The 23,886-nt window shown below is 38.4% G+C and overlaps 1 protein-coding gene across 4 annotated transcripts in view; it reads left to right on the top strand.

Moving 5' to 3' along the window:
* Positions 1 to 23,886, top strand: part of SLC38A9 (solute carrier family 38 member 9) — a 46,214-nt gene that overhangs the window by 6,901 nt on the left and 15,427 nt on the right. For 2 of the 4 annotated variants that reach the window (XM_084224769.1, XM_084224770.1), the window contains exons 3-11: positions 6,678 to 6,810; positions 7,411 to 7,532; positions 7,677 to 7,740; positions 7,853 to 7,946; positions 8,929 to 9,099; positions 11,603 to 11,662; positions 13,778 to 13,975; positions 16,658 to 16,765; positions 18,868 to 18,974. In XM_084224769.1, coding sequence (XP_084080895.1) covers positions 6,678 to 6,810; positions 7,411 to 7,532; positions 7,677 to 7,740; positions 7,853 to 7,946; positions 8,929 to 9,099; positions 11,603 to 11,662; positions 13,778 to 13,975; positions 16,658 to 16,765; positions 18,868 to 18,974 — 1,057 coding nt within the window. Of the gene's footprint in view, positions 1 to 6,677; positions 6,811 to 7,409; positions 7,533 to 7,676; positions 7,741 to 7,852; positions 7,947 to 8,928; positions 9,100 to 11,602; positions 11,663 to 13,777; positions 13,976 to 16,657; positions 16,766 to 18,867; positions 18,975 to 23,886 lie in introns of those variants that run through there. The other 2 variants (XM_084224772.1, XM_084224771.1) reach the window with 2 other exon arrangements.

Raw genomic sequence — 23,886 nt, 5'->3', positions numbered from 1 at the left:
CTTGAACTCCACTTCTGTGCTAGAACAGGCAGCCCCCACGCTTTAAAAGCAGAAATAAGAAGGAAGAGGCCATGTGTCAGTTGTGGTCAGAGCAAGTGGCCAGTTTGAAGGGCTTCTTCATTAAACCTTCAGGGAATAGTGGGTCCTGGGAAGAAGAATTGTTAGTCATGAAAGTACGCAGTAGGGAAAATGCAGTGTTACAATGCTGTAGCCATGATATTTTCTGAAAAATCCTTTCCTTAGGACTTTTTCTCCTGAGAAGCTGAGAGGCCTCAGGAACAAAATATAATCAATGATTGTTTGCTGCTGTGGAATGCAACAGGTGGATCTGTGATTGGTCTCATCTGGTTGTTTCTAATTAATGGGCAGTTACAGTCCAGCTGTCTCGGACTGTCTCGGTCAGTCTGAACCTTTGTTATTTATTCCTTTTCTATTCTTAGCTGAGCCTTCTGATGAAATCCTTTCTTCTATTCTTTTAGTATAGTTTTAATATAATATATATCATAAAATAATAAATCAAGCCTTCTGAAACACGGAGTCAACATTCTTGTCTCTTCCCTCGTCCTGGGACCCCTGTGAACGCCTTTACGCAATGCAGTGTGTTTTTGCTCTTCCTTTGTTCCTGTTTTTAACTTGGTTTTCAGAAACTACATTCCAAGTGAATGCTTGGTAGCTTTGCTTTGATTGAGATAGCTCTTCAAGTGGTGTCTGTGATTTGTAGTAATTACTGTTTGTCTGTCTTAGTGCTGTTATATACTTTTGTTTGGGTTGTTTGACATTTGAGGAATTTGCATAGTTATCTGGTTTTCTTAACTGCTTGGAGGATTTGGGATTTTTGAAAGGATTGCTTTTCAATGTTTACATAAGAACAATAAGCGAATTGTTTTTTAGAGTTGTAAATTACTTTGTGTAGTATTGTTTTGCTAATCTGAGGAAAATATAAAGCCACTTTTAATCCTTTTAAAGAGAATGTTATTGCTCTTCTCTCTTCACTGTATTCAGTGTGTTTTTCCCATTTGTAGCTCCCTTTAAAAACGAGAATATCATTCCTGCATTGGCTTATTGGTGATTATTGTATGGAAAAGAGGGTGTTTCTTGTTTTCTTCAAACTGCTTTTTAAATCTGTTCATTGTCAACAGATACTGTAGTTGTCAGTCGGGAATACTTGAACCTTCAAAGAAGCAATTGATGTTTTGTGCTAGTTCTTCTGCATATGAAAAAACTTGACAGTGCCTCCTGCTAAAGAGGGATCAAGCCTTCTGCATTTTTTCCCTATTCTTTTTGAAGTCCCACAGGTTCCCAGAATGTAGGAGGCATCAGTAAGTGAAATGAAACAGCTGTAAATTAAACAGTGTCTGTAGATGGCAGTCAGAAAAGCCTTTTTAATGCAAAAGTGGTTGATTCCCTTTATTTTCAAAGTTCTTTTAACTTAGGAGAAGGTTGGCAAATTGTGCAAATCTATCCTTTCTGCATTAATTACGGCTTTACCACTCCACTCCAATGTGATCATTTTACACCATTGCTTGCTTTCCCTGTTTTTCTCTGTTTTTCTATTTTGCTAACATTTTTGTGAATTCCCAGTATCGTTTCTTATTAATTGGAAGGAATTGTGACCTTCATTAAGAACCTTCATATTTCTTGGTAAGCGATGAGTAAAACAGCTTTTGTCTTTTACAGGGAAGAGGAATAGTGATTGAAGTGTGGTGTGGTAAAGCTTATGATTCCTAATTTGTTAAAATGTGCAAGCAGTGACATTATGCTTCAAAAGGTTATTTTAGTTCTGCATCCAGCATTTTAAGAAACTTGTTTGATCCTGCTGTAATTACTATAATGTTGATATAAATGCAGAAAAATTTAGGTAAAGTGTATTGCGAAGAGAATGAAGATCTTATAAAATAACTGGTTATAAAATAAGCACACTGTTTAATGCTTCAGTAAATTCAGACAGCTTAGAAAGTAAAAAATAAGTCACTTGTGGAATTCTTTCATACAGATTTCCTTAAGAGAAGCACACAGATACCTGTAATCATCGAGGATCCTGAGTTGGAACAGGCCCACACAGATCCTCCTATTCAACTCCTGGCCTTTCACAGGAGGTCCTGAAGAACCAGATCATGTACCTGAGATTGTTGTCCAAATGCTTCTTGAACTCACAGGCTTGGTATCAGGGCCAGTTCCCTAGAGAGCCTGTTCCAGTGCCTGGTGTTCCTATCCAGATAATGTAGTTGCTAATTATGAAATAGCTACCTATTCTTATTACTTCTTCTCATTTCCTTAATTTCCAATACAGTAAATCAGTTTTACCCCTTAGTTTGTCTTGTGCCATTGCAGCATTCCTATAATAATTTGGTAACTCATCAAGGTAATAAAGCTGTAGGAATTTCGTAGCTTTATTTCTCTGTAACAATCCTATCGCATCCCTAAAAGGTAAATGATTGATATGGGATGTCAAAGAAATCTCTGCAGTAAGCTAAAGTGGCTCCTTGTGTTCTATTTGGAGGAAAGAAATTGTAAAGCATCCTGTAAAGAAGGTTTTCCATATTTATTTAAAAATTAAAAGCTTGTCTAAAGTCATTAATACTGTCATGTAGAGCTAAAAGACATAATGGTACAAAAAAACTCTATTATAGTATAATAGCTGAATACTTCCCATGTTTTAGATCAGATCTCAAGAACCAGTTGTTTGATGTTTAAAAATACTTCAGCAAAGGTACTTGAAAAGTAGTATTATTTAGTCTGAAAGTTCTTGAGGTATGTGTTAGTCTTACTCCTTCATTGCCCTACAAGATGTACAACATTGCTGATAATTACATAAGATGAATGTAGCACCCTTATACAAAATTTTACATAGTTGACTAGTGTTCTTGTTGTGCTGTTCCATCTAGCCCTCCAAATCCAACACTTGAACTTTACTTATCACAAGGGAGCACTGTTAATCATGAGCATCTCTTTTAATTTCCTTTGCTTGCAAAATTACTACTGAAGTAAAAATGTGAAGAAGGTTTGACAGAAGCACTCTTCTTTCTTTTCCTGGACCAGCTCTAGAGAATTGTTATTAACTGTCCCTTTGTGAGAGCAAGAAAGGATGAGTGTAGCCATAGGTTTTCTGGGAATGGTTTCTGAAAAATACACCTGCCAGGTGTATGGAAGATGTGGACCTCCTGCACGAGGCCCTGCAAGTTGTCCATTCTCAGGGTCCTGTGGAAAACAGCTCTGTTCTACAGGTGTGTTTGCCCTGGTAAAAGAGCACTGTTTTTCTGGCTAGCTGCTGAAACAGTAATTGTAACTATGTCTTTCAGTCTGTATGAAATTCAATGGCTGTTATAGTTCATCACAATGCATGGAAATTGTCTGCATTGTTTCACATCATAATCACAGTCACTCCCCTTCCCCCAGATCACATTGTCCAACATTCTTTTCCATAAGCATTTTGCCATGTGAGAGATAGGATATAATTGCCTGTGTAAATCAGACTTTTTAATAGGAATGTGTTGTAGCTGCTAATACTTGTATGTGCTTGCTAATGCTTGCTAGTGCTTGCCTGCTAGACATAAGGTCCGTAAATAGAGTTTTTCAAAATATATCCCAAATTATATCCTTCCTGCTTTGGGCTTTGAAAATCTCAGTCTTTGAGAATTTCTTTGAGTCCCTGAGAGAGTTTCTCAGACTCCCATTTGAGTATGGCCTACAACCAGTCTTTCATACGAGTATTGCTGGGAGCAATACCTTGACCTTCATCCTGAACAGGATGCTACCCTCTCCTAGTGGAGATCAGGGTAGGTAAGTAGCAGGCCTCCTAGCCTGCTTACACAGCTTCTAATACAGATTGATGTTTCCAAAGAGATCTGCAAATAACATAAAACTGATTGGTAGTCAGTATGTTTTGGCAGTCTCTTGCTCAGCAGGGCTAGTGGTGCAGTGGTACCCTGGAAGAAATTAAATTAAGTGCTGCTTTACATAATTTTCATTCTCAACAGAGGCGCAGTAGCAGGGATCAAGAGGAGAAGTAGCCCAAGTACTGGCAAAAATAAACATATGCACTCCTCTAGTCAGGAAGCAGAAGCAATAGGTATATAAAATTTTATAGGGATTGTTTAATTTTATTTTCTTTTTCTCACCCATAGATTAGATTCTCGATCATAGCTTTTTGTTTTGTGCTAGACCATAAGTTGTTTGTTTAATTCAGATTCTGTTCATAATACTGAAGATGAAATGTCTTTCTTTAAACAATTTCTTACCTACAGATAGGTTTTCACTACACTTAATTTATTTTCTTTATGTTTGTTTGGTCATTGACAGCACTGCTTTCCCCACAAAATTGGATGTTCTATGCATGTTTTCTGTTACTTTAATTTTAAAGTCATCCTTGGATTGACAAACACACCAGTAAAACAGAGCTGTTTACTGTTGCTTTAAAAAATAATCTCTGACTGGAAGAACTTTCTCTAACATCTCTGCTAGCAATTGTTGAACACCATTTTGAAAGAAATCTTTGTCACAGACCTGCCTACGCATTTTAACCAAAATGTGGACTTTGTCTCACTGTAACCTTTCCGCAGTTGCAGTGAAAGTTCATGGGGATGCAGTAATAATATTAAATGGAGATGAGGAAAGAGAGGAAGGTCTTCACACTATGCAGTTGCTGTATAATTAGCAAAACACATAAGTGTTCTAAATATAGTGCATGTCAGCAATCCGAAAAGAAAATAGCAGAGAGCTGACTGGAGGTGGGGCAGCATTTAAACAAGTTTATACAAGTTACTTTTCCTGTTTTCATGACTGCAGTCTTTATTTTACAGGTCTTCTAATGAAATATTTTTTAGCTGTGTCCAATGATTTGCTCAGCCTAATAAATTTTAAGCTAAAATGAGTAAAGTCCTTTGGAACTGAAAGTCCATGAGTATTTTTGTATATTACCTACATGTGGAGTGAGTTAGCCCCATGTGCCTGTGTTTTGAGTAGTAAAGCTATTGTTTAAAATTTATTTTTGTTAAATTGAGATATCTTTCTAAATTGTTTATAAAAACACCACAAAAGCGCATGCATAAAACGCATATTCTTCCCACTATGTCATAATCATAGGAAGAAGAGTCAATTGAGAATATTTTAAAAATTTAAAAGTGTTCATTTTCATTTCAGTAAGTAGAAGGCAACTTAGCAAATCTAAGCCATTTTTCCATGATGAAGGAATATGTAAGAATTAATTAAGTTTAAGATAAAAGAAAGAAGGAATTTGTGGAGATGGAAGTTTGTATTCTCTATTTTCCCCTTTTGTGAGTCAGCTTTTCTTAATTGCACAGATACTCCCACCTACTGTCTCCCCTTAAGCACACAGGAATAGGAACCTGTCTTCCTCTCTTACAAAGACAGAGCAAAGAACTTCAGAACTGTATTTCTTATCTTCCTTACAGATAACATGTGGTCATAGTACAAATGCGTAAATGATTAATTGGGAAAAAGAATGGGAAGTTTTGTATGGATGTTATTGAGAGCTGGGGTTGGAGAGGTTGCCCAAGTTCCTTTGTAGTCTGAAACAGAAATGGGTATTGTAAAACAGTAAATTCAAATAGATTTTGCTCATATTACAGAATAAATGGCATGGCTTTATTGCTGACCTAGTTTCTGTTGTTAGTAGTTGGAAGCTTGTTGTGTCTCTGCTTCTATGAGTTTATGAGTGATTTAAACATCAGCCTGGAAGAGGAAGATGAGAAAGCTGTTGTGGTAGTTTTAGAAATTAAATTACTGCTGAAAGAAAAAAAAAAGCTGATGTATTTAGGCTTAGAGGACAGCAGTGTCCTCTGTCTTGTTTGAGAAATTAGCCTTTCAGTGCTAGGAGTCAGTGTTGTTTTCAAGCAAGAGCATAATATGGAAGTCAATTCTACTTGAGTTAGAAAAAAAAAATCTCAGCAATATCATGATTTGGACACATTTGTTGGGTAGTCATCCTTGCATGAAGGTGTATGGTGGTGTAACTTTAGAGCAGCTTTCAGTGTGCTTGCTCTGTACTACTGTGTATGCAGAGAAAATGAGGGGCATGTGGTGTTCCCATTTTCTCCTTCAGCAGCCATGACCGTGCCTGCAGCCTTAACTCAGGTGGAGTAGAGGAAATGGAGACATAGTCCGTTCCCCGTTGCCTTGACTCCAAAATATATGACCACGTGGACTTACTTGGTCTCGGTTCCTTCCCATCACAATTCCATATAGTGTTGTCAGCTAGATTAGTAGTTCCTAATCTTTTCATATGTGGTCGTCAATGCCACAGCTCATTCCTCTTTCTCTGCTTTCTGCTTCTGCATTCTCATGCTTTCTGTTTCTACCTCTGTTCCTCATCACTAGTTCTGACAACACCAGTTATAAGCACTAATAAGCTTCCCCAAGCTCATTAACATGTATTTCTCATTGTGATTCATTGTTGAAAACTAACAGCTGGATATTAGGTCTGATGTTAAGTTGCTCCACAGAATCTGGGCTGGAGGCCATTTTAATATGGATATAAACTCACAATTCTTTCACAGATGGCAGCTTCCCTCAATGGCATTGATGGATATTTTTTCATTTGCCTTGTGTCAATGGATGACAAAACCATCCTGAATATTGCTGAGTTGCTCTGTGAGTTGTATCTTGTGTTCCATGGTTTTAAGCGTCTTCCTTTCTTCCCTTTTTTTCCCCTCCTTTAGACCATTTCACGTGGAGCCCACAAACATAGTCAGTGTGAATGATGACATGCAAAGAGTCACTGATGAAGCTTCAGCAATGAATAAGCGGATTCATTACTATAGCAGGCTCACATCCCCTGCAGACAGGGCATTGGTAAGGCAAAGACAGGGCCTCATTAAGTGGGTGGCTTCTGGCATGTTGGGTCTTACACAGCCTGGATTTATATAAGCAGCAGAAATAAAGGTGGGGGGAGAATTGTTCTGCAGCTTGCTTTGAATCAAGTATGTGGTAGCTGAGTGCCTTCGAAAGGTTTTGTTTTATCACAAGCTTTTATTTACTTCTTGTGCAATGCCTTCACCATTAAAAGAAAATGTACAAACAGCATTAATTTTATAACAGTGATCCAGGGTGCCCAGATTTCTCCCACCTATGAGATTAAAGCAGTGGCCAGCTGCAGTAACTGAGCTGTTGAGCTAGCATGATCTGTTTATAGTATGTTTACACACATTTTGCAGAAGAAAAATGCATTTTCCCAGCTATCTAGCTAGAAATTCTGTCAACTGTTTGTTGGGCTTTTCCCCCCAGGAAGAGAATTAGCATAGTACAACCGTCTCTTTCTTTTTTTTTTCTTTTTTTTTTCTTTTTTTTTTTTAATTGTAATTTCCTGTGACTTACAGTAGTTGAGTTGCTGTGTTTGGGACAATTAGTTACATTGATGTTATTAATAAGTCTTGCTTTTCATCCATTTGTTAGATTGCTCCTGACCATGTCCTCCCAGCTCCTGATGAAATCTATGTGTACAGTCCATTAGGAACTGCTTTTAAAGTTGACAGTTGCACAGATGGCTATGGTAAAAACTCCAGTCTAGTGACAATGTATGTTAAACACCTTGCCCTATAATAGCCGCAAAATGCATGATTATTGAATGTTCTACATTAACAACATAACTGTTGTTAACTAAGACAACAATGTGAAGTAAGAGTGGTTCTTAAAATACTCACTGGATTTTTTCTTCCTAGATTTATGATATGGAATACCATGATGGGTACATCCATATTAAGTATCCCATGGGGAATAAAACAGGTAAACTATGAAAAATGTATGCATATGAAAATGTTTTTGGCAACATGGCTTACTCTTCTTTTTCTGTAGTATATTCACAAATAAAATTAACTGTATTTCTCCCTCTTAACAGGCAGGCTTCACTTCTGGAATTATTCTCATCTTACTGATGGGCATTTTGACTCTTTATTGCTGTTACAGAGTTGTGAAATCACGGCAAATGATACGTAAGAAATCCAAAGCTTCATCATGCAAATACTTTGAGTGTGAAATACCAATGTGTATTAGATTCTGTTTGTATGTGTCTTTTACTATATGTTAGACCTGACCTGTAAATAAAAGCTGTTCTTTGAATATCTCTATTTTTGTAGTCTGTGTCTAAGCTCTGTGTGCTAAATGACTGTCTTCCCTTATTAGATATTCCTTCAGTTTCTTGGGACCTAGGTATTACAGCCAAACACAAGCTCTTATCAAGCAGGGTTTCAAATGTTCACTTACTAAGTTTTTGGGAACTTCAGGAGTTAGAGGCATCTTTTCTCCATAATAAGCACTGTCCAGTTCTCTACTCGTCTGATCAACCTGCGCAGTGGAGCAGCATGGGCTGTAGCTGTGTCCCTTTGTGTTGTGTGCCTGTATTACCCTAATATTTGTGTGTATTCTGTGTTGAAAGCCCTTAAGTATTATCAGCAGCTGAATCAGTCATTGACAGCAGCTCTAATTAGAATGTCCTTTTATTGTTCAAAACTCACCTTGGGGCTCTTCTCTGGTTGGTGCTTTTGTGCATAAACTAACATCTCGCTTGCTCAAATAAAGGCGATTGAAACCTTTGTTAGTTTGTGACTGAACTCTTTCAGGGCAGAGGAATAGGTTGAGGAATAGTTCATGGTCTGGTCTACTTTGCCATAACTTCTGCAAAAGGCTTTGGCTGCAAATGCATGGTGGCATTTTTGCCATGTCTTATTTCAGTGCGTCTGAAATTATTCAAAAGTAGTAGTATGGCCACAATAAAAGTGTCTACTTTAGGCTTGTTCATTCAAACACTTAATGAGTGCTATATTTTAAAGTTAGTGGCAGTTTTCTTAGTCCTTGAAAGCGCTGTGAACATATGTCAAAATGTTCTTAAAAAACCCCACATTTTGTCCTAAATAGTTCTACTGACTCTAATGTAACATTTTTTTAGATATATTTTGGTTTTTATGTCTTTTTCAGCTTTAACAGATACCTCAAACTGGGAATTCCCAGATGTTTGCAAGTATTACTTTGGATCCTTTGGTCAGTGGTCAAGCCTCTTATTTTCTATGGTATCACTTGTTGGAGCCATGGTTGTTTATTGGGTACTTATGTCCAACTTTCTGTTCAACACAGGGAAATTTATATACAGTAAGTATACATTTTTGTTTAAGTTTTACAGCAATCCTTTGTAAAGATCAAGACTCCCTTATACTGAAAAAGGATTGTCCATTTTACAGAATCTTGCATGGAAGATCAATTGAGAATAAGTAACTATATGTGGTGTTACGGGCAAAGTCCTCTGTGTTATCAAAGCCACTTGTTCAATTTCTCATTCAAAGTGTAGTTTTCTTGGTATAGCTTAAACAACCTAAACCTGGCCTCTTGTTTCCACTCTATTTTCACTCCCCCTTTGTTTGCATGGGTGCATCTATTTGAACAGCCATATAAAAGGCTAGACTGTTGAAATTATAAAGGATAATGAAAAAAACCCCACAGTTTCATTATAGATTTCAACAAACACACTTAAAATATTGCCATATAGGAAGTTTTTGCAAGCATCCATGAGGAAGCAATGAACTCTGTTGCAGTAAAAATGATTCTTAGTGTGGCATGGCTACAAAATAAAACACATAGGGTTTTTATACCCTGGTACATGCATAGGCACACAAGCATTTTTGTGTGTAATGCAGAGTTGTGGGAATTGGTGATGGAATTGAGAGCTTTGAAAATCTGACTCATAGTGCTGAGTAGGTTGACTAAGATTTAAAATATTCTGTTTTGAAGGTTATCTCTGAGGCAAATAACAGCACAGACAGTTAAGCCTGTTAAACAGTCTTTAATTAGAATTCCCACCATCCCTATAGGACATACTTTACTACATTGGTTAATGACTGATGAATTTTATAGCTGACCTAATTTATATGTTGTTACAGACATTTCATTTTAGACTCTGGGTTTTTTTTTTTTTAAGTTTAACACTTTAAATTATTCTAAATTAAATAATGCCAGTTCTAATAAATGGCATAAATAAAATTTAAAATTATGAAAAGATCTTGTTTTCTAGGAAAAAGTCATGCTTTTCATGGGACTGGCATGTTATTTTATCCCTTACCTATATTTGTTTGGAGTTCTTATTTAAGTTGTTTGGTCTAAGATAACAATCACTGGCTTCTTGTCCTAACTTTCATACTTAATTACTGGGTAACAAAATGCATAATAGGATGTAGGTTTGACACCGTGGCATCTTCCAGCCACATGTTTCTAAGTATTCCAAGCAGGAATTCAGAAAGTACTCTAAGTATTCAGCAGCGCCTTATATTTTGTTTAATTCTAATACATTCAGATGGCTTCTTAAAACATCTGCACATACAATTTAAGGGGGGAAAAATTTATTTTCCCCAAGATGGTCTAGAAATCTGTGGTACACAAAGAATGCAAGAATTGTTAGCTGAGTGCAATAGCATGTCTTTAACATGGTGTTGCATGGTCTTGTTCAGTTTCTGTTTATGGGAAAAACAAAATCCACAAATGAAATTGCTAGTTCTAAACTGCTTTTTAAATACAGAAAAAACAGAAGTTGACATCTATAACAAATTTGAAAGTGCTTTAATTCTGTAAGAACTGTTAATTTTAATGGCTTCTCACTAGGCACATTTTTTTAAATTAAGAACACAAAATTGCGATTTTAGTTAAATTTTCTGATTTTTGTATACTCTGAACTAGTAGAAGTATGAGAAATTTATTTGTGATTCAGGGTGTCATAAAACAAAATAAAGAAAGAGGAAACAGTTTTCTTCCCACAAGACCTTTTGCTTTCTTTATGAGAAACAAGCTGCTGTTAATTGCATTTAAAAAATCTGAAGCCAACTGCCCCAATTGATTTTCTGTGCATAACATGCCCACATGTAACAGAAGCAAAATTTAACCAGTGACACACTAATTCGGTTTCCCAGCTGGTGGAGCATTTTCTGTGTGTATATATACAACATAATACATAAATATAATGAAATTGCTATCCAATACCCTTATAAAGGTGAGGTTGCAGAAACTTGGAAATAACTGGTGTGGTATGCCAGCAAAGTAGCACAGGAGTGTACTGCAAATAGAACACTACTTGAGATGCCTGTACGACAGCGAGGCTTCAAGCTTTTTCTAGTGTTTCCCATGGAAGCATGGAAAAAGCATCCCACAGAGCCTCTTCTGAAAAAGAAAATACTAGAAAATTATTAAGGGAAGCTTTTTCTGTATAATACTGTCTGGACTAGGGGTATGTTTGCATGCCCTTTTTTTCTGTCCCAAAAGAGGCTGGATTTAAGATGCATCTTCTCACTGGCCTACTGTTCAACACGACTGAGTAGCTGGGAGAAGTGGAGGTGTGCTTGTGGAACAGGAATCCTGGGAGTGGGGAGTCTTTGGAAATTTATAAATGGAGAGGGCTTCTGAGAAGAAAGTAATACAGTGTAGAGCAACTTCAATATACTTCTACAGTAGTTAGAGAACTTTCACTTGGGTCTGGGGGGAGTGAAAGCTGCTGTGTTGTTCTTCTGATACAATTTTCCAAAATATTTCTTAGTTAATTTCAGTCAAGTTAACAGATGAAAGCCTAATTAGCAGGTATGGGACATTGATAGTGAGATTTTCTTCTTTGCAGACTTTGTTCATGACATTAATGTAACAGATATTGTTCCTGGCACCAATGGAAGTAACAAAGGTAAGGAGCACTTACAGTATTGTGTTACCAGTTTTGGGTGGGGGTTTAAAGGCAAATCATCATGTTTCAATGCCTTTCCACATGCCAGTTATAAAATATATATCATAAGTTGTAACTATGTGTTTCTTAAAAAACTGTAAATTTCTATCTGGGATTTGTACTTTCACAAATAACCACACACTTGGAGATCTGAATAACTGGGGAAGTAAAAAATAAGTTTAAAAAGTGGAGGAGAGAATAAGTATTAACAAGCCAGTTACAAGTTTCTCTATGCCCAGATACATCCTCCTTAAAAGCTTTACTGTTAACTTTTTAACAGTAGTTGCACAATGAGGAATTGCCTTAAGGAATTTCAACTTTCACACCCTAAATTTGAGGCGCCTTAGTTCTGTGTACTGTTTAAAATCTTGACTGGGGCAACTTTACTACTCAAAAGTTGTGCAGCAAGATTATTTTTTAAAAAAACTTACATAAGAACAGTTTTTTTGATGCTGAGTGCAAAAAGGAAACAAGTGTCAGGCTACTTGCCCCTCTGCTTATGCTTCTTGGAGAGTGTGACATTTGCACAACTAAGGGAAGAAACTGCACTCAAATATAAACATAGATCTCTTCCAAGTTCTTAAGTAGTCAGAATAATGTAGAATGAAGGCAGGAGCAAAGCAAGGCAGGCGTTGTCAACCCCTGAATCTTTTCTGCCTCTGTGATAGTGACTGAATCCGTACTGCATTCTCAGGAAGCAGAAAGCTTTCTCTATCCTGACTGCATGAGGAATGGGGAAACATCATTACCAGCTGGGCAGCTGTGTGTAACACTAGCTGCAGCTGTGCTTCTGGAGAACAGATGTTGAAGTCAGGCAAAGGAGTTGAGAAATAATTTCATTTTGAAAACCAGTTGATTTGTGTTTGAGCTGGTGTTGAATCCTGCTCCTCTAACAGTCCTTACCAGCTAGGCACCAATTTGTGCTCTCTCCTGCTTCTGCTGTTCTCTCCCATGCTTATGCAGCAGGGGGTATAACTTGGAGGCAAAGTAGACAATATTCCACACTATCCTCCACCAACTAGAAGATTTAAAGCAGCTGCTACACAAAATTAAGGGCTGTCAGATGTTCAAGTGACTCTTGACAGGACATGCGGAGCTACCAAGGAGATCAGTAAGAACAAAAGCATTTTTCAAGGTTTGTGAAGCAATCCTCTTTTAAGGAAGAAATTTGTCAGAATGCCTTTTATGCCTTTGCCTTTCTGACAGAACAGGAATGGAGACAGTGTAGGATAGTGGCTATTTACTATTGTGTGATGCCAAGATTTTAAATAAGACATTTATGAGAATAGTAAATTTTATATTTCAACACAGAGCTTCATAGGCATGTGTTCCTCAGAGGATCTTTTTGGTTGATTTTTTTTCCAGTCACTTGTTCAGGTGCTGCCATTAATCAACTTCCATGTAAGAGGATTATGACATTCCCTCTCAGCACTTTTACTGGAGCAGATCTTAAATTTGTTGTGTTGTGTTGTCTGGCAGTGATGTACTTGCCTCTGTTATGGCGCAAGGATGACAAGAGCATTTTTGTTCAGTGTATGGGTTTTCAACCTGCCAGTTGTTACAGTAGCTTTCTTGTAATCCTTAGTTTGTTTTTAGAGCAGTTGACATTAATTTAGGCTCTTCAGTGCACTTGGATTTTGGTTGATATGATCTTAATGAAGTGTGCAGGAACAGATTAGGATGCTAAATATGCAGCCAGATGCAGAAGAGCATTGCTGTGACTTGATTCCAGCAGGTGCACGTGGGCACTGAAGAGGCCCTGTTATAGGTATGTGACTTTAAAGGATGATTCTGTGTCACAGCTTGGGCTTCAGATAAATTATCATCTTTTTTGTGCTCAGCTGGGAGAACTGTATCACTGTCAGATTGGACTACAAGTTGCCTAGCAGTGGAATCTTAGCAATGAATTCCTGATTAAAAAAACAAACAGAAGTTAGGCACTGAGATACTGAACACTGCACTTGAGCAGTCTTCAGTAGGTAAAACACACCAGCAGTTGTGGGCTCTTGGCTCTGAATATCCTGTGCAAGTAAAACCCTTTTCATCTAAAGATATTTTTCTTTTCCTTTCTTCCAGTCATTTGTCCAAGTGCTGCTAGTGATCACCCACCACAGAACAAGACTGTGATGTTCTCTTCTGGCAACAGAACAGGTTTTGAACTCTTTGAGGAGTGGTGGGACAAATCAAAAACAGTACCATTTTACCTGATTGCAGTTCTTCTACCCCTGCTAAATCTGAAGTCTCCATCCTTCTTTGCGAAGTTTAATGTCCTAGGTAGGTAACAAATACTATTAAAGCATTGGTTCCCTGTGACTGAAGTGTATAGAAGACAGTGAAAACTACTCCAGTGAGTAGAATCATAAACTCTTTTAGGTTGGAAAAGTCTGTAAGGTTGTTGAATGCAATTGTTAACCCAACACTGTCAAGTCCACCACTAAACCATGCCCATGACTGCTATATATCTGCACATTGTTTAATACATCTAAGGATGGTGACTGAATAATTTCTCAGGACAGCCTGTTTCAAAGCTTGACAGCCCTTTCTAAGAACATTTTCCAAATCTGAACATTCCCTGGCACAGCTTGAGGCCATGTCATCTCATCCTGTCACTGATTGCCTGGGAGAAGAGACCAAGCCTCACTGGCCACAGCCTCCTTTCAGGCAATTTTAGAGAGTGAAAAGGTCAGCCTTGAGCCTCCTTTTCTCCAGGATAAACACCCGCAACTCCCTCAGCTACTCCTCACAGGACTTTTGCTCCTGACCCTTCATTAGCTTCATTTCCTTTCCCTAGACACTTCCAGCATGTCAATGTCCTTCTGGTCTTGAGGGGCCCAAGACTGGCAGCATTCATGTCACAGGGGCAGCCTCATCAGTGCTGAGTACAGGGGGACAATCCCTGCCCTGCTCCTGCTGGCCACACCATTGCTGATCCCGGCCAGGATGCCATTGCCCTTCTTGGCCACCTGCCAGCACACTGTCAGCCCATGTTCAGCTTCTGCCAATCAGCACCTCCAGATCCTTTTCTATTAGGCAGCTATCCAGCCACTGTTCCAGTATTTTGGTGGCAGCCCATATTGTGCCTCGAAGTGTGTTGTTGGTTGGTTTATTAACCCCAAGGGCTTTGTCTGCTACTTTGCTTGAATCTTATTGGTAACAGGAAATTCATTTTTCTTGCTTGATAATACTGTGAAACAAATTCCATTACATCTACAACAGATTTTCCCAAATGGTTCTATACATACTCCTGTGCAGCATTTGATAAATATTACCTTGGTATAGTCAGGCATACTCTTCCTCCTCTGGTAAACATTTCAAACTGGCAGTTGCTTCTGATCTGAAGACATTTTCTGCCAGTCAGCTGACTAATTAATCACAACATCAGTCAGTCAGTATGACCTGCTGCTGTTCTTTGTCCCAGCTTCCAATATTGTGGATTCTTCTATGCTACAGAGGAAACAGTTGTGACTTCTGCTTTCATGTCTTGAGGTGGAAGGCCATGGTGGATGGGGCTGGTAAAGCATGATGGGTGGAGCTGGTCAGAATTCAGGGGGTAGAAGGTGTCTGAGGGGTAGCCCTGAAGCCCACAATGAAGAGAAAGAGAAAACTAGACGTGAATCAGGGGTTGAAAAAGTTGGATATGCATTGTAAAGGAGGTAGAGGAAAGGGATTTGAAGGTCTAGTTTGTTCATCTGTTCCACAGTGACACTTTATCAGGGCTTGGATCTGCTCTTGCTGAAACCACTAAATGGAAATACTACACAGGAATTTGAGTACTTGATACTGCTTCTGTGCAAAAGGTGTGGGTTTTATGTAGAAAAAAAATTTAAAACCAGAATATTAATTACTCATTGCTTCATTGTAATTCAGAAGGTTTTCAAAATTGCCTTAATTTTTGTAAACCTTGAAGCTTATAGGACAATAAAAAATGGAAGGCAATTTTGAGATGACGAAATTTATCTCAGTTGAGTTTTACTGTGGAAACAGAAGTTATTAGGAAACTACAGAGTATTTTAGCTGATCTTCACATACAGAACCTTTTATTTTCCTAATTTCTTGACTGTGCTCAAGAGATTATCAATCAAATGATAATTCCTTCTGTTTATTTTTTAACCTTGCTGGGTTAAAATGCTGGGTTTTTGTCTTCACTTACAGCCTGTTCTCTGCTCACTAGCAGCATTATTTGCCACGAGGTTCATTGCAGTAGCCTTAATTATTGTTGTTCAGTTTCCTTCCATTTTTAGGTTGTTGCTATTCTGCTCTTGTCTCTTTCAAATGGTCTGACACAGGACCATGTACCCTCCATTCCACAGGTATATTCAGCAAGGCATTATACCCATCTGTGATCACATTTGTAGTCCTTAAGCTGTGCAGGTGCCTGCTGGATGCCTCTTAGCCAATGAGATGGAATGCAAATCCAGTATTATAATAAAGATTATCCACAGTTACAATTAACACAATGTTTTAATCAGTAGCATTGAAGTGTCATTATCAACTTCTAGCTCCCAGTGTAAAGTTCATAAGTGCAGTAATTTCACTTAACATTTCCCTGTTTGGTTCAAAAAGTCAGTGACTAGATGAACATTATAATAGCTGGAGTGCTATGATCAATCTCCACTTAGATTGAAATCCTGGCAGTGAAAGCTGAAACTGGTCTGTTTGTACCTAAAGACCTACCTGCCCAGCAACAGAGGTTACAGTGTACTTCCTCTGCTGTCACTAGCACTTGGAAGTTGTTAAACTTGCTGGAAGTTTACATTGTGTGCATGTGTATTATTTTTTCTCTCTGACCTATAAGAGAAGTAAAGAAAAAACGTAGACCTAGTCTTCTGTTAGGAATGAATACCAACTGTAACTCTGGTTTGACTACTAGTAACTAAATGGATGGAGCAGAAATTAAACCCTGCATAAATACCTTGTACTATATCATGGTATTTGTTTGGCTCTTGTTTTTTCCAGGTACAGTTTCAGTTGTCTACTTAGTTTTTCTGGTTACAGTAAAGGCTGCTCATCTGGGAATACACTTAGAATTCAACTGGTTTACAGAGAATGAATTTTTTGTACCAGGTAAGATAGTTAAAATGCAGTGGTGAAGTGTATATTTGGTGAGTTTAAGATTTACGTTTTTTCTCATTTACCTTTTAACATCTCTGAGACATAAATAGAGGAAAGGCTGTCTGATGTTGCAACTAGATGAAAGATCCCTCCGGACCAAGTGGCAAGGAATCCATTTCCCAGTGATGTTCCTTAGTTAGTATCAACAGTAAGGAAGAGGAGTGCCTATCAGAGGAATCTTCAACATATATCTTTTGACAGAGAGCTTACCTTAGTACTCTTTCACCTATGTTATTTTAAGTTCTAGTTGTACCAGTTTCAGATTACGCCTATTTCAGTAGCAATTAGAAATGACAAAGTGTAGACAGACTGAGTGTTAAGGGTGCTTTAAGTTCTCCACACACTGTCTCACTTAAATGAAATAGCTCATTCACCATAATTTGCAAGTACAGTTTTCCTGTACCTCCCAGTCTATCTCAAGTTTTAGGCCATAATCTTAGTAGCTCTTCTCTTTCAAACACCCATTAGCCAGTTTTATTCCATCAGTACCCATCAGTATGTTTTTGTTTTCATTGAAGGTTGTTTGATGGCTGTTTGTTCCTTCCAAATTACTGTTACAAATTCCTCTGTGAGATGCCATAGTCATAAACAAGAGGCATTTGGTATTGCTTGAACAGCTAGCCTAAAGATATCAAGTTTCTTTTTAAAGAAACCTGGAATAAAAGAACGAGGGTTAGGTCCTAGTTGGTTTTTCCCCATCCTTTACAATTAGCAAAATTTTTTGACCAGTTAGCTCCAGGGGGCTGTGTCCTGTACGTTAGAATAGTATCCCTTCTTCTTTTCTTAGAAACAAATGAGAAAAATGGGTTTTAGTCACACATGTGCCGCAGGCCATTGAGAAATACAGCACCCAGAAGTTTGACTCGTCTGGCAAAAGCTCCTAGTACTGCTAGGAGATAGAAAAAGCGGGTAGCTAATGCATACAAATACAGCTTCCAAGAGATTCTGAAACTGTCATTTTGCTTTTTATTATTGAGAGTGAGGTAGTGGATGGAAAACGAGCCTAGAAGTTGAGGCCAGAAGTCGCTTGCACTCTCAATTCCGTCAGTAGCACATCATGCTAATTAGGTATTGAAGGTACAGTGAAACCAGCTCTAGGGGAAGCTTATTCTTTCAGTTTGGATAAGCCCTCCATTAGTTGCCTGGAGTGTGTTTACTTTCCTAACTTCATAGCACTTTACAGAAGTCTGTTTTAAATATGTTTGCATGGAGCTCTCTGTGGTTTGTTCTGTAAGGGTTTGTGAACCTCTGAAGAGCGTTGTGCTATACTTCTGGGTGCTTTTCAGAAGCTGAGCTGTCTTAGGGTTCTCTAATTGCTGTTAGCACTCTAAAGAGTAAATACATTCTTAGGTAATACCAACTAAGATGGTGCTTTAATGATGTTACGCATTGCTGAATTCCTATACCATTTTCAGCACTTCAAGAACCACCATCTTATGAACCTCTTTTGAGTGTTAAAAGAAGCAGAACAATGCTATTCCCGTGGAGACAAGATGGAAATTCTTTTCATACATGCTGTGAATCATGATAAGAAATTGCTCTGCCTTTCTTTATGCCCTGTCTTGTAAGCAGAACTTCTTAAATATCTACAGATGTAATTTTTCTTCTGGTAGCATAAGTGACTTCTTAATAACTAAAAGTGTTCACAGAGTAAATGATTCCTTCTCTCCATCTCCCTCTTCAGAAGCCTGTAGGTATACAGCCTCACTGCTGTGAATTCCAATTTCACAAATAATTTCCAGTTAAACTGTCGAGGAGCAGAAAACCTTGTATGTACTGATCATAAAGTAACCTAGTAATCACTGATGGTTGGAGTCTTATCAGAGAAGCCTTGCTGGAAAGTGTATTCTATAGTAACTACTGTCTTCATGCATCTTGTACTTCCTAATTAAATACTTGCATGGGCTATTGTCAAATATGAGATAGATTGTCCCATTTCAAGGTGGAGATTCATGAGTTTGCCAGTATTCTCCAGAGCACTGTATGTCATCTGCATTTTGTCATTGCTTATTTCAAAGAAGTAATTTTAAAACACTTTTTTTTTCTTTGTTTAGAGTTTAGAATTCTGTTCCCTCAGCTCACAGGGGTTCTAACACTTGCCTTCTTCATCCACAATTGTGTCATCACACTTCTTCAGAATAACAGGAATCAAGAAAACAATGTAAGTAACTTCACAAGACTGTGCTTATTTATTCTAGATTACCAGTAATCTAGACAACAGTAATTTTTTCCTGTGATTTGATAAGAAGAAAGTTACCCATTCTTTTCCTTGCTATGAGGGAGTAACAGATAAATTACAAATTCATTTACATAAAAGCCCTGAGTAATGCCCCAAACTTAGAAGCTGGTATTAAACGGCCAAATTGCACACAAGAGGCAGATGACTTGACTATGTTGTAAGACTCAATGAAAACTGACCAATTTTAGAATGAAAAATGGTGGAAAATGTTTGGTACGTGACTGATGTTAGCAGAATCCTAAACAGTAGTTTTGAGGTCTAGGTAATACCTGTTCTCAGATCTGCTTCAGTAGTTTTGTCTCACAATCCTAGTCAAAGTCCGTAGAGAAACTTGGCACAAGTTAGGAAATCCTGCAAGTTGAAGCCTGGATCAGGAAGCTTTGTGATGTATATAGTCTTTGGACTGGTGCTTTCCCCTTGAAAAAGTTAAGCACTGCTCCTCCAGATGGAACTGCATTCTTTGTTAATATCTTCCCATTATAAAATACCAAATGGAATAAATGCAATACACAGAGTCTGAGAGTAACTTTTACTCTAATTATTTTTACTATTTTATTTTTTCCTCCTTACTTCCAAGGATTCTTGTCCAGCTTCATTAAAATGTTAGCTGTAAAGGTACCTGCAATAATATTAAAATATTTTTAGATACTAGCTGTATGAAAAACTTAATGAAATCATAGAATCCCAGAATGCTTGAGGTTGTAAGGAACCTCTGGATGTCATCTTGCTCTCCCTACTGAATCAGTGCCACTTAGAGCCAGATGCCTATACAGCATATCTGGTAAAATATATCAGATTTGATTATTTGACAGTGAAGTGCAGATTATGTACCAATGCAATGAGATGACCTCTTAGGCTTTAGAAGTCTGCATAGTTACTTCTTTTACCTGTGAATCAAGACCAGCTTGTGAATGATGTATCTGCAAAGGAGTTGTGGATTCTCCTCCAGGAAGGCTTCTGGGGGCTTAGGGCTTCTCAGAAATTAGTTTAACAACTGGTGGTCTGGACAAAGAAAGCTAAAATCAAGATAGCTTTTTCTTGATTTCCTTAAGAAAATCTTATGATGTGGCTGAAGGGCAAGATTTCTCTTTAACTGTGGCTTTCAAATTCTAAAGGCTAGATCTCCTGCAATCAACTCTTAATGCTAATACGCTCATTCCATCTGCAAGGTTTTCCTGTGTATTTTCCCCCTCTGTTTACATCAGAGCAAGCAATCAGATGCAAAGAGCAGCACCTGGAGTGTTCTCCAGCTTGCTTTTCCTGTGTGAAGGAGGAAGAAACTGCTGCCTGCATTTGAATCAGCTTTTCTAATACCTTCCCTGGAGCTTAACGTGAATTTTCAGTCAGCCATAGCATGGATCTCAAGCCCTTGACAAAACTCTGCATTCCAGAAGAATGTTCAAATTGCTTAGAAAGGACGGCTTTGAAGTATGGCAGGAAAGATTTTTAATGGGAAAACAAATCTCTGTGTAATTCTTGTCGTAGTTTTATTTGGCTGGAGATTTCTTTCCTCTTTGTAGCTGAACAGGAGCCTTTCACCTAGGTCTCAAAAGTGCTTTGCAAATGTTAATGAAGTACCTGTGCTCTTGAAGAGCTGTTTTTGTGATTATGTCAGTAAGCTGCTGGGCTAAGTGGGAGATTTCCATATGTATAGGGGTCTTACCCTCAGTAATAAGTCATGGGGGATTTTTCCAATGTATTTACAAGATGCTTTCTTCTTTCTGTATCTGATGGGGTGATACTGACAAAACTCCATGGATAAAAATTTCACTGTTTTATTGATGGATCGGGTAACATGGCACTTCCGTCAGCGTTCTGTCAAAAAGCACACAACTTGGCAAGCTGGAGAAGCACTGTTTTAGTCTTGAGCAAAACTTACTGAAACTAGAGGTCATAGAACAACTCTCTGGGGAGGTGGAAAAGAGTAAGACAAACAATAACATTCCTCTTATGGAGTCAGAAATTCAAAACAATAGCAGCTTCCATTCTGGTCACAGGCGTGCATCACAGCCCAAAGCTAAAATACACATGGGGGAGGATTGCTCTGGCCGCTATTCCCGTACAGTGGTGTGGGTGTGAGAAGAGGAAAGCAGTGCACCAGAGTAGGCCACATGTCAGCAGCACAGCCTGGAGAAGCCCTATGAGCAGGTTTTTAGTCTGCAGTTCAGAATTGAGCTTCCTGGTCCCACCTCCCATTGCTGCTGCCGCCTCCTTGTATTTATCAGCTTAAGTTTTTGTACAGTGTCAGGCAAATGGTTCAAAAACAAATTGCATAGAAAATGTAATCCAGCCACAAAAAGGAGTGTAGGTGTGGGTTTCAGTTGGTTGGTTTTTTCCTGATTCCTGTTTGTGATCAGTTTCCCTGAGCAACACTACAGATGCTACACAAGCCCACCATGATCTGCAGGCATAAATACACTAGTGCTGTGTCCTAACAGTTGTTTGTGGATTACCTGGCAGAAAGGCTGTGAGTGGGGAGATGTTTTTTGTATGGGTATTAACTGCAGAAGGCATGGAGCTGTAAATGGTACTTACTTTCTGCAGTATTGAAACACTTTATTCCCTGTAAACGGAGTGAGTTTCCATTAATGGTGCCATACCATTGGTTTCTGTTTCCTGCCAAAATTATGCACAGCATCATCCATCCTGGTAAAGTACTTATTTTTGTCACCCAGTTAAATATTGCCCTTGATGCATCAGCAGGTGAAGTCTATTTTTATGATATCGATCAAAGTCCTGTTGAGATATTATGGAGACAGCATCTCTCTTGAGAAGAGACTAATCTGAAATGGGATGATGAAAAGGTATTTCCAGTGTGGTAGTCATTACTAAGCACTGATACAGGCTTCTCCATCCAAGAAGCAACTCCACAAACTAGCTTTCACTGGCACTGAGGAAGGAAGGAAGTGAACTGTTTTCTCCATGGCATTCAGCAGGCAAACCAAGGCCTGGAAGTAGCCTCTAGCAGCATCACGTAAGAAATATCTGTAGAGCCACAGAGCCTTCTCTCTGTCAAATCCCTTGCTGCAGGTCTGGCCAGGTCTGTGGACTGACTGGTCTGTGGATGTGATACAGTGCCTTGTACTTTCAGGGCTGTCTTAGTTAGCTCCATAACTCATTCTTTTGTTAGGAGGCTGATTCCTTCCTTTGTTCTACTGCTGCTGCCAACCTTGATCACACAATTTTCTCTTCTTCCAGCAGCACTTCTAACACTCTGTTCTGTGGATCTGCCCAGGAGAGCTCTCTGTCAGAAGTAACTGCAGCTAACACATGCTCTCCAAGTTCTGTCTGAAAATCTGCCCTACACTTCAGGCGTATTTGAGAAGGGTTTGGCAGGTGTCAGGCAGTGATCCTTATGGACTGTGACCTGCATGTTACCTCAGATACTTACTTTGAGATTTCCACCGTGATTCTACAAATACTTCCTGCTTCCAACATTGTTTTTTCTATAAGTTTGATTCTTATACTGTGGCTGTAAGAATTGCTATATTCTTATGCTTAGGCAGCTTTCACCGCAGCAATGTCCACTTTGAATGTAAATGCCTCAAGTATCAAATTTAAAACAGAAAGGTGTAGTTCTTTCTCTTACTTAATCCTTTTATCTCTCCCCAGGTGTCCTTTGATTTTATCTGGAATTATGCTGTCTAAACAGTACTGTCAACGTCTTTAGGGAGTGAGCCCAGGTCTCTTGAGGAATAATGAACATTAATCAAAAGATGTTCCTGTTATGTAAACACATGTTGTTGTACAAAGCTAACTATCTTATACACTGGAGCATTTATTTGGAAGGGACCTGATGGGTGTTTGAGAAAAAAATAAATCCAGGTTTTCAAGTTGTCTATTTCTTTCTTAGTAGTTTATTCAAATCAAAATCTGGGTATTCATTGTATGGTGACAACAGCTGGAGAAAATAGTCTGTTGTGTTACATGTTACGAAAATAAATAATCAAAATTATCTCAGCACTAGTTTCAGTGCAGATTAAAGCATACACCCTTAAGAACTCAGGAAACATGAACTGGTTTGTACTGGTGCAAGTACCTGTTGGAGATAATAGCACCCCACCTATCTACCATTTTTCATGTCCAAAGGAAGCAGTAAGAATTTTATTTCCGATTTCTTGCCCTCACAACTGCATGCACTCATCACACCAAAAATAGTTTTACACTTGGTTCTAGAACTTATGTGTAGGCAGAGTACAAATAACAACTGTGAGTTACTATACTGTTTTTATGCGCCAGGACTGCACCTAAAATACCAGATTTAAAGCAGGTTTTGGGAGATTATGTGCATTAAGATGTGCAAAACACATTGTCCAAGTCCTGTCCTGAAGAGATGAGAGTCTGTATCTCTTTGCAAAACCATGTTACTGTGTGTCTGAGTCCTCTAATTAATGGAACTTACTGATAAATACCTGCAAGAAATTGGATGCTCATATTTAATATTCTTAAAATTCGTTCTTACGGTGTGGGTGGGCACTAGTGCTTTTGAAGATGTAGATGTTATATAAAAACCTGTACAGCTTTTCATGTCACAAGGAGAAATTCTGCATATAATTTAAAGAAAAGGTGATTGCTCAGCTTCTGGTGAAAGTTGATAGTCCTTACTGAATTGCCACTATGAGGAGAGTGAAGTCTAGGGAATCATCTTCCTTGAGTATTTTACTGGTCAGCAGGAGGAAGAGGTTGCAGCTAGAAATGTGCCCCTGCTGGGAGCTTGAAGGCCACTCTGGAACATGTTCAAATCACACGGATTCCTTTTCCCATCAGCCTCTAAAAGGCAAATAATATTCCTCATCAGACAATAATCTTCTACCCCAAAAACACTGGCAAAATG

Source organism: Fringilla coelebs (assembly GCF_963513975.1).
Source record: "Fringilla coelebs genome assembly, chromosome: Z".
Taxonomy (NCBI): Eukaryota; Metazoa; Chordata; class Aves; order Passeriformes; family Fringillidae; genus Fringilla; species Fringilla coelebs.
This window is presented reverse-complemented; position numbering and strand designations above follow the sequence as displayed.